The 15,718-nt window shown below is 53.5% G+C and overlaps 1 protein-coding gene across 3 annotated transcripts; it reads right to left on the reverse strand.

Annotated features, from left to right (window-relative positions):
• Window positions 1-1,941: 1,941 nt before the first annotated feature.
• Window positions 1,942-14,209, reverse strand: LOC122234286 (carbohydrate sulfotransferase 6). Of its 3 annotated transcripts, none has more exons than XM_042970112.1 (3): window positions 14,091-14,209; window positions 4,708-4,783; window positions 1,942-3,773 (listed from the first exon to the last, which is right to left on the reverse strand). In XM_042970112.1, exon 3 carries the CDS (start codon window positions 3,755-3,757, stop codon window positions 2,570-2,572), a length of 1,188 nt encoding a protein of 395 aa, XP_042826046.1. In that variant the 5' UTR covers window positions 3,758-3,773; window positions 4,708-4,783; window positions 14,091-14,209; the 3' UTR covers window positions 1,942-2,569. The 3 variants fall into 3 exon arrangements, with proteins under 3 accessions (XP_042826046.1, XP_042826047.1, XP_042826045.1); XM_042970113.1 differs by lacking the exon at window positions 14,091-14,209 and adding an exon at window positions 6,687-6,701; XM_042970111.1 differs by lacking the exon at window positions 14,091-14,209 and having other exon boundaries at window positions 1,942-3,211; window positions 3,386-3,773; window positions 4,708-4,772.
• Window positions 14,210-15,718: the final 1,509 nt, after the last annotated feature.

Genomic DNA, 15,718 nt, shown 5'->3' on the forward strand with positions numbered 1-15,718 from the left:
AAGGGATCAGTATCTCCCTATTCGTGGCCTCTGGTACCATGAACATCTTGCTCATCCCTCTTTGCCTGAACATACCACATTGTCCAGGACCATTCCTAGGCTGACACCTCCAGTTGGCACTGTGATCCTTCCAGGCAGGGCCAGCAGGCTACTTTTATCCCCAGTGGCCAGCACAGGGCAGAGGACAGGGAGGGACAGGCAGGGAGAAAAGGGGCCAATAGTAGGGGCCCCGATGCCCCAGCCCACTGCCTACCATACCCTTCAACACTCAGGTCCTTGAGATGTTTGCAGCCAAATGCCTGGATGGCTCCCTAACACCTAGAGACCTATGTCATTACCAGGGGAATGATCTGGCTCTCCGGGCTGGTAGTGGGGTCCTTTACTGCATCCCAGTTCAGTTTGTTAGAACTGTAAGCATTGAAGTCAGAAATGTGAGTTTGAGCTCTCTCCTATCTATCGAATATCCAATAGATAGATAGATAGATAGATAGATAGATAGATAGATAGATAAAGAGAGCACGAGCAGGGGAGAGTGGCAGAGGGACACACACACACACACACACACACACAGAATCTTAAGGAAGTTCCACTCCCAGCACAGAGTCCGATGCAGGGCTTGATCCCAAGACCATGAGATCATGACCTGAAGTGAAATCAAGAGTCGGATGCACTCAACCAACCGAGCCACCCAGGCGCCCCGAGGTCTGTCCTGTATATTAAGCTATGTGACCTGAGCCTTTCGAAGTTGCAGAATCCCCATTAACAAATGTGGGGGTTTAAATACCTTCCCCATGTTACTGTGAAGGAGCAGATGGAGGTTTTATGAGGCCTGAAGCTTCTACAGCTTGACGGCTCCTTAAGTGAGGGGTCCTGAAGCTTCAGCTTCAAGGTCAATATGTCTCTACTCCCTGCCAGAAAAGACGTAGAAAATGCCAGATTCCCTCTTGCCTGCCTGCTTTGCAGCAAGGATAGGGGTCCACAGTCAAGGTCCCATCAATCCAAGGCCATACCTGGGCGGAGAAAAAGAAGCTAGCGGCCTCCAGAACCCCTTCTGGCAAATGACGGCAACATTTGAGGGCACACAAATGTTGTGTGAGGTCACACAGTGAGGGCACACCGTGTGAGGTCACACAGTGAGGGCAGCTCCATTATCTCCAGAGGTGACGGGCACACAAGTTCTGGCAACTGTCAGGCCCACACCAACACTGTGCCCCAAAGTTTGTGTGCGCTCAAATCTGCTGCCCTGTTCTTCCCAGAGGGTCTGTGAGCTCCGCCCCGCCCCCCCCCCCTTTTCCTTTTAAACACTTACTGGGTGCTTGCTAACTCTCATTTTCATTTGCTAAGCTCAGGACTAAGCCGTCTGGACACCCAGCGTCCCTTTAATAAGTCTCTGCAGCCGAAGCCAGGTGTTGTGGCTTGCAGGCAGGAATGGTATTCTGCTCGTCTAGGGCCTGGCCTGGGAGGACCAAGGGAAGACAATCACCCCGCAGGCTTTTTCCTTCCAGTCTCCTGGCCAGATTTATCTGGTTACAGTCGCCCTGTGACCTGCCCTCCAGGCACTGATCCTGATGCCAACTTCTTGCTTTGCCACATGCTCTGCCTGGCTTGCTGCCCAGGCCTCCCGAGGCCTCCCACCAGCCTCATCCAGCAGGCTCTCTAGCTGCTGCACTCTGGGCTCGGTCAGCTCATCGCTTCCTGTAGCCCGCAGCTGTGGCCCCAGCCATGGCTGCTTGGTCTTCCCTAGCGCGAGTAAAACGGGAGAATCTGCCCTTCTTTCATAAAAGTGACAGGTCTCTGCAAGCCTCATCCACCCCTCGACCTCCCGCTGTAGCCTCAGAGCAAAACCCTCCTCCTGCCTCCATCCTCCTCATGGTGCCACCTGGGACAAGTCCCTTCAGTTTTGTGTTCTGCCCGTCAAACTTCACAGACTGTAAACTCCAGTATCACACAGATTCATTAATTTTTTATTTCTGTGGGTGGGACCTTTACTGTCAGGGCAGGTGATGGGGGTATGTGGGCTCCTGGGAGGATGGGCAGAGAGAGGCTAGAGGGAGACCACAAGATAAGAGGCATCTTGTCTGATTTCTTGCTGAAAGAAACAAGCAATATAAATGCCAACAGCTCTGATAGAGTGTGGTGGTGGGACCTGGGGGCAACAAGTCTGGGGTGTGGGGGGGAGGGGCTGGACTTGAGGGGCCAGCTCACCGCAGCGCCCCCTCTACTCCCAGGTAAGGCCGGGACCCCCTTGTCAGCTGTCGGATGATGCATCCAAAAGGAAAAGAGACTTAGGAAGAAAGCACTCGAGTAGCAGCCGAGTGGTCTGAACTTATTCGCGGTGCCCACAGGAAGCGTGGACACAGTTTTGCTTTCCGTGAAGCGTGCACCCGACGGGAACCCAGCTCCCAAGGAGGACTCGAAGGAAAAGCAAGAAGAAAGAAGCATGGAGTTTCGGGGACTCAATCCATTCCTACTACGGAGGAAGACTCCCCAACTCCGGGCCCCTCCACTAGCAGCCTGGGCGCTGCGTGAGCGGCTCCCTCCCCCGCCGCCACAGCCTGGGGGGCCTGCGCTAAGGTCGGGGGTGCGCCGCGGTGGACGACGCCCAGCTGAAGCTGCTAGTGCCGAGCGGCTGCACCAGGTCCACGGAGAGGTCGCGCTGCTCGGCCTCGGAGGCCACGGCCCGGTAGCCCAGCAGCTGCAGCGCGCCGGCGCACAGCTCCTGCACGCGGCGGATCTTGGCGAAGGGCAGCGCGTGGCGCCAGGCCTGGGAGACGTTGAGCGCGTTCCTGGATGAGGTCTTGAAGGCCTCGCGGCGGGCGCCGGGCCCGGACCCGTGCGTGCTGTTGTGGATCCAGGCCTCGAGCTGCGGCGTGAGGCTCAGGCCCGCGAAGTCGTAGAGCTCGCGGATCTCGGGCAGCGGCGCCCGCGCCAGATCCTCAAAGCGCACCAGGCGGTAGCGGCCGCGCAGGAAGGGCGGCGGCTTGCTGGTGGCGGCCTCGGCGATGCGCACGTGGCTGCGACACACCTCGCGCACCACGCGCAGGCCGGGGTCGGACTCCACCCAGGTGCCATTGGTGCCCAGCACGATGCCGTTGTCGCGCGCCAGCGCCTTGGCCGTCTGCTCGCGGGAGCGCAGCACGGCCCGCGGGTCCCGCACCAGGTGCACGATGCGCAGGTTGAGCGCGGGGTCGTTGAGCAGCGGGTAGAGCACCTGCAGGTTGAAGAAGCGCACCTCCTTGAGCACCACGTGGCTGTAGGAGCGGCAGGCCTCCTGCGCCACGCCGAAGGGCCGCCGCCCGCACAGCGGCTTGCACACCGTGTCGCTGCTGATGGCGCCGCGCGGGAAGGCGGTGCAGGCCGGCGGCGAGCACAGCGCGCGGCTCACCGCGAACTGGAAGAGGTCCGACAGGTTGCGGCGCCACGGCAGGTAGGCGTCGAACACGTCCATGTCGCACAGGAAGACGGAGCGCACCAGGTCGCGCACGGCCATGTGCAGCGCCGGCGCGCTGCCCTGCGACAGGGTGGTCCACACGTGCCACGCGGGCTCCATCAGGTAGAAGACGTCGGGGTGCTGGCTGAAGAGCTGGCCCACGAAAGACGAGCCCGAGCGCCACGAGGACAGCACCAGCACGTGCACCCGCTCTTTGCCGCCCACCGGGGACGGCGGCCTGGGCCAGGAGACCAGGAAAAGCAGGATGGCGGTCTGCGCCAGCAGGAGCACGGTCACGGCCGTGCTGGAGATGCGCGGCAGCCACATGCCGCCGGCCGGGGGCCTGCGGGAGGAGAGTGCAGCCGTTGGGGACCGCGGCCCGCTAGCCGCGCCGCAGCCCAACTCCCGCCGGGTGCTTGCAGAGAGCGGGCCCCGGGTCTGGACCCCCCGACCTGTGGGGGCCTCCCTGGACTACAGCCGTCTCGTTGGGCGCTCCCCCGGCAACAGGACTTTAAAACATCAGCCATGATCTAGACCCTGCAGAGCAAAGGCCAGTTGCAGACTACTGCGGGAAATGTATGTTCGTCCTTACTTCCTCCCCTCCCCTGCCTTTCTCTCCCTCTCTCTCTCTGCCTTACTCCTCTTTCTTTCTTCCCTTCTTTCTTCCTTCCCCCTTCCTCCTTCCCTCCCTCCCTCCTTCTTTCTTTCTTTCTCTCTCTCTCTCTCTTTTAAAAACAGAATCTCCACCTTTTGCTTAAGAATTCCTTTTTGGGGGACAGTTTTAGGCTGTTTAGCTAAACAGCTTGATGAGTGATTTGGCTCCCTCCCCAGGTTCAGCCACTTCTTAGCCTGTGATCTCTGACCAAACACTTAATCTGCCTCTGACTCAGTTTACCCATCTGTAAAAAGGGGATTGATACTGGCACTGGAGTAATGGAATGAGCATGGGGGCAGGGCATGTAGCAAATCCCATAACATGCAACTTGCACTTTCCACACAGGGCGCGTCTGTGTTGTTTGACTTCTTTTAAACACGCAGCTACAGCTTTTGTTATTAAAAGTAAACAAATGACAGAGACAAAGAACACCAACTGTTGCCACCTACAGGGAGTACAGTGCTGCGGGATGCTGGGACTCCAGAGGGAAGGTACCCTTCTGGAGCTGCGTGAATGTGCAGAAGAAAGCAGTTGAGGGGGAGGTGGGGCAGAACCAGGGAAGGAGGAGGTGACAGCAGTCAGACCCCTGGCCACGGTTTGCCTCCATGCTGAGGTTACTCACGGTAGTCCAGGGCCGCTGGGAGAGCTGCCCACCTCAATCACAAATCCATGGAAGACGTCCGCGGGTTCTTCAGGGCCTGAGGAAGCAGGAGGGAGGCTGGGTCAGCGTCTCACCGGAGGAGATAACCCGGCACAGGGGGAGGGTTTTGCCTTCCCTTACTGACCGAAAGGTCCCTGCAGGTGGGAACAGAGCTGCCCAGCCCCCGCCTGGAGCTGGGCACAGACCAGGGGCAGGGTACATTTTTCCAAATGGGTGCGAACGGGTGGTCTCTCCTGCTGGATGGAGAAGGGAGGGCTGGCACTGAGCCCTCCGGTGCCACTTAGCAGCTAGGAGCCCTGGGGCAGATGACTTCTCCACCCAGATGAGACACCCTGAGGTCACCTACATTTGGAATCCCGGCATCTCCCGAGCCTACCTCTAGTCCCCAGCCACTCCTGGTCCTGTGGTGGATCTTAAGAATGTCACCCTTGTCCCTCACAGTGAAAGGAACCCTGAGCCAAGCTCGCACAGCCCGAGGTCTCCAAGATGAGCTGCTTTGGAAGGAGGAGCCTGGAAGTCTCCTCCTTGCTTCCACAGTATTTGCTCCCCACTAAGCCACCCCACCCCCCAGCCATATCACCACCGGGAGAAGCTGGGTCTAAATCGTGAGCTGGTCCCACTTATTCAGAGGCTGCAGGAGTGGGTGGAGGACACCCAACGGACGTGACATCTGCTGACTCCGACGCTGTCTCCCGAGTCCCGGACCCTACGCTCACTCCCGGAACATAAGGAGAGCAGCCGCCTTCCTGCTCTGCACGTGTTATCTCCTCTCCTCAAAGATGTGCTTCTCCACGAGAACAGGGCACAGGAGAGGAAGGGAACTCAACCTGCATTTGCTGACATACGAGTGCTAGATGCTGTTTTGACTCAATGGCCCCTTTGGTAGACATTGTGATCTCAACTTCTTAGGTGAAGGACCCAAGGCTTGGAGAGATAGTAGGGGAAGGGGGACCCCGACCCAGGACTTCCGTCTCTAAGCTCCTGGCATTTTCTGACCCCAAGCAGCTGGCCTCTCCCATATCCTGGGGGATCCCTGCGGAGCAAAGGACCCTGAGGTCTGGCCCAAACACAGCTGCCCTGGCCAGCCCAGCCCTTTTCTGGCTAGGGAGGGTCTCAACCACAGGCCGATGTACTCCAGGGAAACCAGACATTTTCTTAAGTGACTCACACAATACCGGAGCTGATATCTGATCTTATTACTGGAACTCGGAGCTGATATCTGATCTTATTACTGGAACTCGAGAACTAGGAAGGGGACTGACACACCCTACCCCATGCGGGAGCCCAGGGAAGACCAGGTCCTGTGGGAGATTTCCTGATAAGGAGCCTTGTGTGTAGCACACCCAGTTACCTCAGGGTTCAAAGTTAAGAACGGGTCCGAAAGGTACCAGGACAAGGACTTAATTTTCATGAGTGAATTGCATCCTCCCAACACTCCTGGAAGGTAGAAATTACCTTTTTTTTAATTTTAATGTTTTAATTTCTTTTTGAGAGATTGAGAGTGTGTGAGCAGGGGAGGGGCAGAGAGAGGGAGAGGGAAACAGAATCCGCCGTCTATGCCGTATATTTCATCGTGTCGTTCCCCTGTGCAGCAACCTTCAGCTTTCCAGACTCACTTCCCATACTTCCGACCCAGCATCCTACAGGTCAGGTGACCTGGAAGCAACACTCCATGTTCCTCTCTTCTCTGCTGCGAGTGCCCATCCCGCTTCCTCTGAAGACACCTCACCTGTGCCTCTCTCAAGCCAGGTACCACTCTGCCCTGAGTGACACTTTGCCCCCGCCTCCTTGCCACTGCGTTTTCTCACGACTGTCTGTTCCCAGGCATCAGTGTGGACGAGTGCGCGAGACAGAGTTTCCTTGGGTCCACTTCGTACTTGTTCCTCCTTATTCTGCTAACAGCCTCTAGATTTTTCTCTGGGGAGCCACCCCTCACTCACACAAAGTGCACGTGGTTTGCGTGGAGCCGGCCGCCCACTTCCCAGTTCGTAGGGAGTCATGTGCACCAAGCCTCGTTCATCTGTATATTCCGCACGTCATCCCCCGACCAAGCGACAGGCTTAGGAATGGACATTTGCCCCAAGTCCAATCCCAGGAGTTTTGTAGCTCTGCAGGGGAGAGGGACGCTGCCTGGGTATAAAGCCAACACAGAAGAGAAGTGAGCAGAGAAAAAAAAAGTCTGAGCCGTGAGCACCCGGATCCAGCTGGGCGAGATTCACCCGTGGACTTCTCAGTGGGGGAAAATACCCCCTTTTTTAGCCAAGCCAATGCGAGTTCGATTTCTGCCATTTACAACCAAGCATTTTGACTGGAAAGTGGGTCCTGTGGGTGGGGTGGGGTGTGGGCCGAACCCTCAGGAAGCCTGGACAGAGCTTTTGGAGGCCCGTCATGCTGTTTCTTGATGAGGTGCTAAGTACCTGAGCGTGTTTGATTTGTGGGAAGTCATTAAGCTGTATTTAAAAACAATTTTTTTAATGTTTACTAATTTTTGAGAGACAGAAAGAGTGTGAGCAGAGGAGGGGCAGAGAGAGAGGGAGACACAGAATCCGAAGCAGGCTCCAGGCTCTGAGCTGTCAGCACAGAGCCCGATGCGGGGCTCGAACTCACAGACCATAAGATCATGACCCGAACCGAAGTCAGATGCTCAACCGACTGAGCCACCCAGGCGCCCCGATGTGTGACTCTTTGTGCTTACTCCTAGAGATCCATCTACATGCCTCTTCTCCTAATCACTTAGGCCCTGATTTTCCCATCTTTCTCCGCATAGGCCCTTGACCACACAACCAAGCCATTCACCAGTGTCCACGAGCCTCCCAGGCACCCCATCAAGCTGTATTTTTATGCTCTTTTCTGTATGTATGTTATATTTCATTAAAAAGTTCAGAATCCCGACTGAATAAGGCAGTAAGTGTCATGTCAGGGAATGTCCCAAAGACTAAAGAGTAGATGATATTAATAAAGATTTGCCTAACTTAAGTCAGACACTCTATGATCCAAATCCAAAGGGAGGAACTCCCCCACGTGTCCCATATTTCTTCCTGCTGAGCGTTTAAGTTTAATTATTTATTTTGAGAGTGAGAGCACAAGCAGAGGAGGGGCAGAGAAAGAGAGAGAGAGAGAAAGAGAGAGAGAAAGAGAGAGAGAGAGAGAGAGAGAGAGAGTCCCAAGCAGGCTCTGCAGTGTCCTCCTGAGCATTTTAAAGTGGCAGTATCTTCAGAGGTGCCTGGGTGGCTCAGTCGATTAAGTGTCCGACTTCGGCTCAGGTCATGATCTCATGGTCTGTGAGTTTGAGCTCCACGTCGGGCTCTGTGCTGACAGCTCAGAGCCTGGAGCCTGCTTCGGATTCTGTGTGTGTGTGTGTGGGGGGGGGGGGGGTCTCTCTGTCCCTCCCCCACTCATGCTCTGTCTCTCTCTCTCTCAAAAATAAATAAACATTAAAAAAAATTTTTTTAAGTGACAGTATCTTCTAAATATCCCTGACTGTTTCTTGGCCTTGGAGACACAGGAAGGAGCTATTGCCTGACTTGCCAAGGGGAAACCTGAGGGCAGGACGGTGTGCCACAGGAGGGGGGTGACCTGGAGCCCAGGAATCCAGCTCAGGGAAACCTGAGGGCAGGACGGTGTGCCACAGGAGGGGGGTGACCTGGAGCCCAGGAATCCAGCTCTCTGGGAAACCCTCACCTGCACCCCAGCTCTGCGTGCCCTTGACTCCGCAGCATGTCCTGTCATCAGCCCTTCCCAGCCCTGGCAACGCATCTAAGGGAGTGAAATGTAATACTAAGTACAAATCCAGGGCTCAGCTTTCTCTCAGTTTGGCATCAGCTGGAGGCCATCCCTGTTCAGGAATCCCAAAGGCTACAGAAAACAGATCCCAGATGAGGGATCAGCGGACTCTTGGCATCAAGGGCCACCCCTGGGGGGCAAGCCAGCTCTAATGGAGCCTGGGGCATCTGTTACAAAGAAGGCTGAAAAGGAGGGAAAAAGAGGGGAAAAAAAAGGGGGGGGAGAGGCAAGGGAGAAAAGGAGAGAGAGGAGGAAGATGAATGTTTACAGTGGGCTGGAAACACGGAGCACCAGTAAATACCATCCATTGAGGGCTTCCTATGTGCCAAGAGTTTTGCGCCCATCTTCTGATTTAATCCTTACAACAAACCTATGCAGTGGACCTGATACCCCTCCCTGTTTTACAGATCAGGGAAGTGAAGTTTAGAAAGATTAAGAATTTGCCTAAAGGACCCACACAGCAGTGGAGTCAGAATTTAAGTCCTCACCACCTAACTTTAGAGCTCTTAACTACATAACTTCGAGTGGAAAAACCACAAGTACCAACACATACGAGGATGTTAAAAATACACCGGTATCAAAGGACTTCATCAAGAAAGTGAAAGGACAGCCCCGGATGGGAGAAAATCCTCGCAAATCATATGTATGGGAGCCAGAATATACAAAGAGCTCTTACAACTCAATAACAGAAGACGCAGAAGCCAACATAAAAATGGGCAAAAGATTTGAGTAGACATTTCTCCAAAGATATACAAATTACCTACAAGCGCATGAAAAGATGCTTGATACTTTTAGTCGCTTGGGAAATGGCAATCAGAACTACAATGAGATATCACTCCCCATCCACTAGGATGGCTAGAACCAAAAAGGTAGATCAGCAGCGTTAGTGAGAAGGTGGGGAAACCGGAAGCCATGGACACCGCTGGGGGGTGCAAAGTGGTACAGGTGTTGCAGGAAACAGGCAGTTCCTCGAGAGGTTAAACACAGGGTTACCACGTGGTGCAGAGACGCCACTCTAAAATACATATATATCCAGGGGTGCCTGGGTGGCTCAGGTGGTTGAGCATCTGAGTCTTTATTTCGACTCAGGTCACGATCTCATGGTTTGTTGGATCGAGCCCTGCATCAGTGAGGAGCCCGCTTGGGATTCTCAATCTCTTTCTCTCTCTCTTTGTCCTTCCCCTGCTTGCAATGTCTCTCCAAAAATAAATAAATAAACATTTAAATAAAATAAAATACGTATCCAAGAAGACTGAAAACACATGTCCACACAAAAATGTGCTCATCACCTTTCACAGTAGCATTATTCATAATGGCCCCCAAGTGGAAACATCCCAAATACCTATCAACCGATAAACGGATAAACAAAATGTGTGGTACATCCATACACAGCTTCCCCTTGGTGAATGTGGAAGTTGGGGCATCAACCTCTACACAGTCGAAAATCCATGTGCAACTTTTTTTAAGTAGTATCATACCCAGCATGGACCCCAACGTGGGGCTTGAACTCACAAGCCCGAGATCAAGACCGGAGCTAACATCAAGAGCCGGATGCTTAACCGACTGAGCCACCCAGGCACCCCCACCCCCCCACCCCCATGTGTAACTTCTGGCTCCCGGAAAACTTAGCTACAAACAACCTACTGCTGACTGGAAGCCTTAACACAAACAGTCACCTATTTTGCATATTATATGTATTAAAGTAAGCTAGAGAAAAGAAAATGCTACTGAGAAAATCTTAAGGAAGAGAAATACATTTATACTACCACAGTGTGTTTATTGAAAAAAATCTGCATATAAGTGGACTCACACAGTTTAAACCCACGTTCAAGAGTCAACTGTAATTCAGTGTTATCTGGCAATGAAAAGGAATAAAGTTTTTTTTTTTTAACATTTATTTATTTTTGAGAGAGAGACACACACAGAGTGTGAGTGGGGGAGGAGCAGGGAGAGAGGGAGGCACAGAATCCCAAGCAGGATCCAGGCTCTGAACGGCCAGCACAGAGCCAGACGTGGGGGCTGAAACCTATGAACCGTGAGCTCATGACCTGAGCTGAACTCGGACGCTTAACCGATTGAGCCACCTGGGCACCCCAGGAATGAAATATTGATACATGCTACAACATGGATAAACCCCGAGGTGATTAACACACAACATGTGTATACTGTTGCATCAGTGAATTGTGCACCGTAAAAGGGTGAACTTTAGGGTACGTGAATTGTATCTCAATAGAGCTTTTATTAAAAAAAATACACAAAAATGCAGAGAAAGAAAGTTGGAACGATGTGTGCTGAATAGTAGTTACCTTTCTGTGGCCAGATAACAAGTAATTTTTTTCTTGTTAGTGCTTTTGCTGCGTTTTCCAGGTGGTCTACGACAGACTTGTATTACTTTGGTAATCGTAAACTCATAAACTTGGTTAAAGGAGGCATGGGCACGGGTGGAGCTTGCCTGCTCCAGCTTTCGCTGCAGGACGAGGAGTGCGGCAGATCAGTCCCCTGGCTGACCCGAGTACCAGCTGGCCAGAGTAGGACGGGGGCAAGGACGGAGAACTACCTCCCAGAGGCTACAAGGAGTGAAGATCCCTAACCCCGCCCTCAGCCTCAGGGCTGTGGACTGGGTCAGGCTGTGGCAGGAGACATTCCTGGCCCCAAGCCCTGGCCACATCTGCTCTCTGCCAGCCCTAATGAGCAGCTTCGTGGCATCAGCCAGAGGCAAGGAAGCTGGAGTCACACAGTCCAGATGCTGCTGGAGGAAACAGGTTTGCCTGCAGGAATCTATTGGGAAATGAAATCAAATTGTCTAGGAAAGGAGCCTCAAGTCCCCCTGGCTCAGAGCCACCCCAGGGGGCATTTCAGAGCAGATGAGCAGGTAACACATAACACCTTTCTCTGGCTCTGAACTTTGGGGATCCTCAAAATGCATTTTGCGCTGGACCTAATCATAGAACCTTACAGCTGGGGAGACCTGAAGTCTGGGGACTCCCACCTCTTTTCTGAAATAACTCATGCAGGGGAGGGGGGGTAGGGAATGCACCTTGAGAACATTCTCCTGTGTTCCCCCAGGTGTTGACAGAGCCCTCTTATTACAGGGATAATCTGGAAAGTTCTCTGGCTTATTTTTTTAACATTTTATTTTGATTGATTTGTTATTTTTGAAAAGCAAATCATTTTTAGAATTCAATCACATAAGAAAAAAAAAAGGGAAAGGGCTGTTTTAGAAGAAAACATGGAATAGCCAAATGCAGTGTGTAGATGTTGTTTGGATTCTGATTCAAACAAGCCAAGTGCAAGAAGATATCTTTGAGGCAATGAGAGAAATTTCACCTTGCCTGAGTATTAGGCGATAGTGAGAAATCACCGTTAATGCTACTATCACTGTGCAGAATACTCTTGTTCACGCATTTCTGTACCTATGTCCCCTTACTAGACCAGAAGCAGGATTCTGTCTCATGACAGGGAGCAGTGCTGGCACAGTGGCTGATGAACTCCATTTGATCATTTACTGGGTGACCTTGGACAAGATACTTAATCTCTCTGTGCCTGTTGTTGTTGTTGTTGAATCTGTAAGACGGGGGAAATTCACCTGGCTGGTTCAGTGGGTAGAGCATGCGACTTGATCTCAGGGTCATGAGTTCAAGCCCCATGTTGGGCCTAGAGCTTACTTTAAAAGGTTTTTGTTGGGGCGCCTGGGTGGCGCAGTCGGTTGGGCGGCCGACTTCGGCTCAGGTCATGATCTCACGGTCCGTGGGTTCGAGCCCCGCGTCGGGCTCTGTGCTGACAGCTCAGAGCCTGGAGCCTGTTTCAGATTCTGTGTCTCCCTCTCGCTGACCCTCCCCTGTTCATGCTCTGTCTCTCTCTGTCTCTAAATAAAACGTTAAAAAAAGTTTTTTTTAAAAAGGTTTTTATTTTGTTTTAGAGAGAGAGAGAGCGAGCAAGCAAGAGAGCATGCATGAGCGGGGGAGAGTGACAGAGGCGGAGAGAGAGAAAATGAGAATCTTAAGCAGGCTCCATGCTGGGCTCTAGCCCATAACCCTGGGATCATGACCTGAGCCAAAATCAAGAATCTGATGCTCAATGGGCTGAACCACCCAGACACCCCTAGAGCTCACTTAAAAAAAGAAAAAAAAAAAAAATGGGAGTGCCGGGGGGCTCAGTCAGTTAAGTATCCAACTTTGGCTCAGGTCATGATCTCACAGTTCTTGAGTTTGAGCCCTACATCTGGGCTCTGTGCTGACAGCTCAGAGCCTGGAGCCTGCTTGAGATTCCGTGTCTCCCTTTGTGTGCCCCTCCCCAGCTTGCGCTCCATCTCTCTGTCTCTCTTTCTCTCTCAAAAATAAAATAAGCGTTAAAAAAGCAAAACTCAGGGAGCCTGGGTGGCTCAGTAGCTTAAGCATCCAACTTCGGCTCAGGTCATGATCTCATGAGTTTGTGGAGTTCAAGCGCAGCAACGGGGGTCTGTGGGGACAGCTCGGAGCCTGGAGCCTGCTTCAGATTCTGTGTCTCCCTCTCTCTCTGCCCCTCCCCCACTTGCATATTCTCTCTCTCTCTCTCACGAATAAATAAACATTAAAAGTTTTTTAAATAAAAATAAAAAATAAAAAATAAAGGTCTGTCACACAGTACACTAGTATTTGCTCAGAAATCTTCCAAATCCTGGAAATCCATAAATCCATAGACAACTATATTCTATGAATCCGAGCGAAAGCCTTTTCATAAGGAAAACTCAAGGACAACAGCCTGATCTGGTTCAGGTGACCCTGGGAACAGAATGTGGCAAGCCCAGGCAGGGTCAGAACATGTACCGCAAAACAACGGTGAATAGTGGCTACAAGACTGGCTTCTGAAAGCCGGACTGGGTTCAAATTCTGCCTCTGCACCAGTGAGGTGTGTGACTTGGGGCAGCGCACTCCTAACGTCTGGGCGCTTCCTCCTCTGGCTCCTTTGCAAAGGACGCCGGCGACAGCCCCTACCACACGCGATGGAGAGGAGTCAATGGAACCGTAGAGCCCTCAACACAGCCAACCCTTAGCGGGCTGAAGCAGCCAGGCACTATTCTCATTACCTCTGGTACTTGGCAACTCACTCTGGGCCTCAGGGAAGCCAAGTCCTTCCTGCTCTCTAGGCCTCAGTCTTCCCATCCTCATGCCTCCGGCGCAAGAGGGTACCGAAAAGAGAGTTAACATTGGCCAGGCACCTCCGCTGAGGCCAAGATCCAGCAGCCCCAACAGAGGCCTCCAGGCTCCAAGGTCAGCTGCATATGGTTCTCAATTCACTCACCAAGCTGCTTTTTCTCAAAAGAGTTCCGTGGAAAAAGCTTTCTGGATTAAAGCCCTTGGCAACTCCCGTTTTAAGAGATTAGGGATCCCCAGTAGCGATCTCCGGTGCAGCTGAAGCCCCGGGAAGACACCGTGAAACCAGCGTCTGGGGCTGCAATGCCCTCTCCACCTTCGGTTAGAACCACCACCCTCAGCTCTTCTCCCCAGACCCGACTCCTCGGCTGCAAGATCAATGCCCCGGTTTGGGGGCATCCTGCGCGGAGACAGGCCGAACCAACGTACCCCGAAGCTGGCGTCCCTGCCCGAGCTGGCGCGGCGGGAGGCGGACACCTCTCTCCTGAGGCTCGGCAGGGGCTCCTTGACCTCGCCTCTTCCCAGTTCCCGTCCACGGCCGGCTGTGTCTTCACCGGGAGACTCCTCGGAAGCTGATGTGCCCCGCAGGCTCCCAAGGCTCTTAAGGGGCACGCAGTGACCCCGGGGAGAAGGCTCCGAGAGGCATGGGCGCGGGGGCAGCAGATGCCTCGATATTGGAGGCACCTGGCGAGCTCAGGCGGGGGGAAGCTGGAAACGCGGCAGGCGTGTCCTGGAAACGGAGAGGCGTCTTAAGAACAGGGGGTGTGCGTGCGGGGCAGTCGTGGGGCAACGACAAGACGCGGACTGGGGCGCCCCTGCCCGGAGCCCCCCACCCGTGCCGGGCGCCGCGCCCCCCGCGCCCTACGCCCCGCGCCGCCAGTGCAGCCGCCCGCTGCCCGAGAAGAGCGCGCACAATGAGGCGCTTTCAGACGTGGCTGCGGTCCCGGAGCCGGCGGGCGGGAGCCGGGGCGGGAGGGACGGAAGGAAGGAAGGAGCCGGTTGGCCCCCTGCTCCCACTACCCTCCCCACTTCAGGGGAGGGGCGGCCGCCCGGGGGCGGGGGCGGGCGCGGGAGGGCGGGGTGAGGGCGGGCGCAGGTGGGCCCCGGGGGCAGCGGGAGGATGTCAAAGGGCGCTGGCGCTCACCCCCTCACCCGACTAACTGACCGAAAGAGTTGTCTCCCGCTCCGGTCGCGGAGAGCGAAGCCTCCGGGGAGCACAAAAGGCCCTGGCGAGGGAAATCAAATCGTAATCTTGCCCCTCCTCGCTCTCTGTGGCATCCTCGAAGCGAAGTGACTTGGAATCCAAGCCGCTTTCCCAAGCCCCCAGCCTCAGACCTAAGTAAGCCAAGTCCAAGGCGTCCTGATGCCAAGCGGACAGCGCAGCCTCCCCAGCCAGTAGCCCAGCTGGGAGGGGCCGAGACGCCAGGTGGCCCTCAGGACCTAAGCCCAGAGCTGGCTGCCCCCTCCTCCCGTCCCTTCCCTGTTCTAGTCTCATCCCAGAGGCACAGGCTTGGTAGCAAGTCCGGGTAAATACAAGATAAATTTCAAAAAGTAAAGCAGTCCGTCCCCCTCCCCCGCCCAGATAACAACAGAGTCCAGGCATCTGAAAAAAAATTCTGACCTCCTATAATCCGTGCTGGGATCTAAAAGAAGTCTCTGCTGCTGGGACTATAAATTAGTGCATTCTTTCCAGGATGCGGTTTGGCAAGATGAATTTAAATCCTTAAGAAAGGCCATAAGCTTTCTGAATTAGTAATTCCTTTCTAGCATCTAACTTAAGGAAATAAACTGGCAAGAAGGATTTATACACAAGGTTCATAGAAGTGTTGTTTATGATAATGAAAAAGTTAAGACTACAAAAGATTAGAAAGATGTGTGCCAGAATGCCAATCGTGATAACTTCTACATTTACAGACAACTTATTTTCTTTAGGTTTCTGTAATTTTACATTTTCCCCAATAGGCATTTAGAACTTCTCCGGTCAGAAAGAAACAAGACGTCTTTTAAAAAGCATGCACATGAAGAGAAAGAAAAAAAGAAGACAGAGAATTGCCTTA

The sequence above is a fragment of the Panthera tigris genome, chromosome E2 (genome assembly GCF_018350195.1).
Source record: "Panthera tigris isolate Pti1 chromosome E2, P.tigris_Pti1_mat1.1, whole genome shotgun sequence".
Taxonomy (NCBI): domain Eukaryota; kingdom Metazoa; phylum Chordata; class Mammalia; order Carnivora; family Felidae; genus Panthera; species Panthera tigris.

What these genes read in the sequence shown, in the direction of transcription:
- LOC122234286 (XM_042970112.1), bottom strand. Translation starts at nt 3,757, where the DNA reads ATGTGGCTGCCGCGCATCTCCAGCACGGCCGTGACCGTGCTCCTGCTG.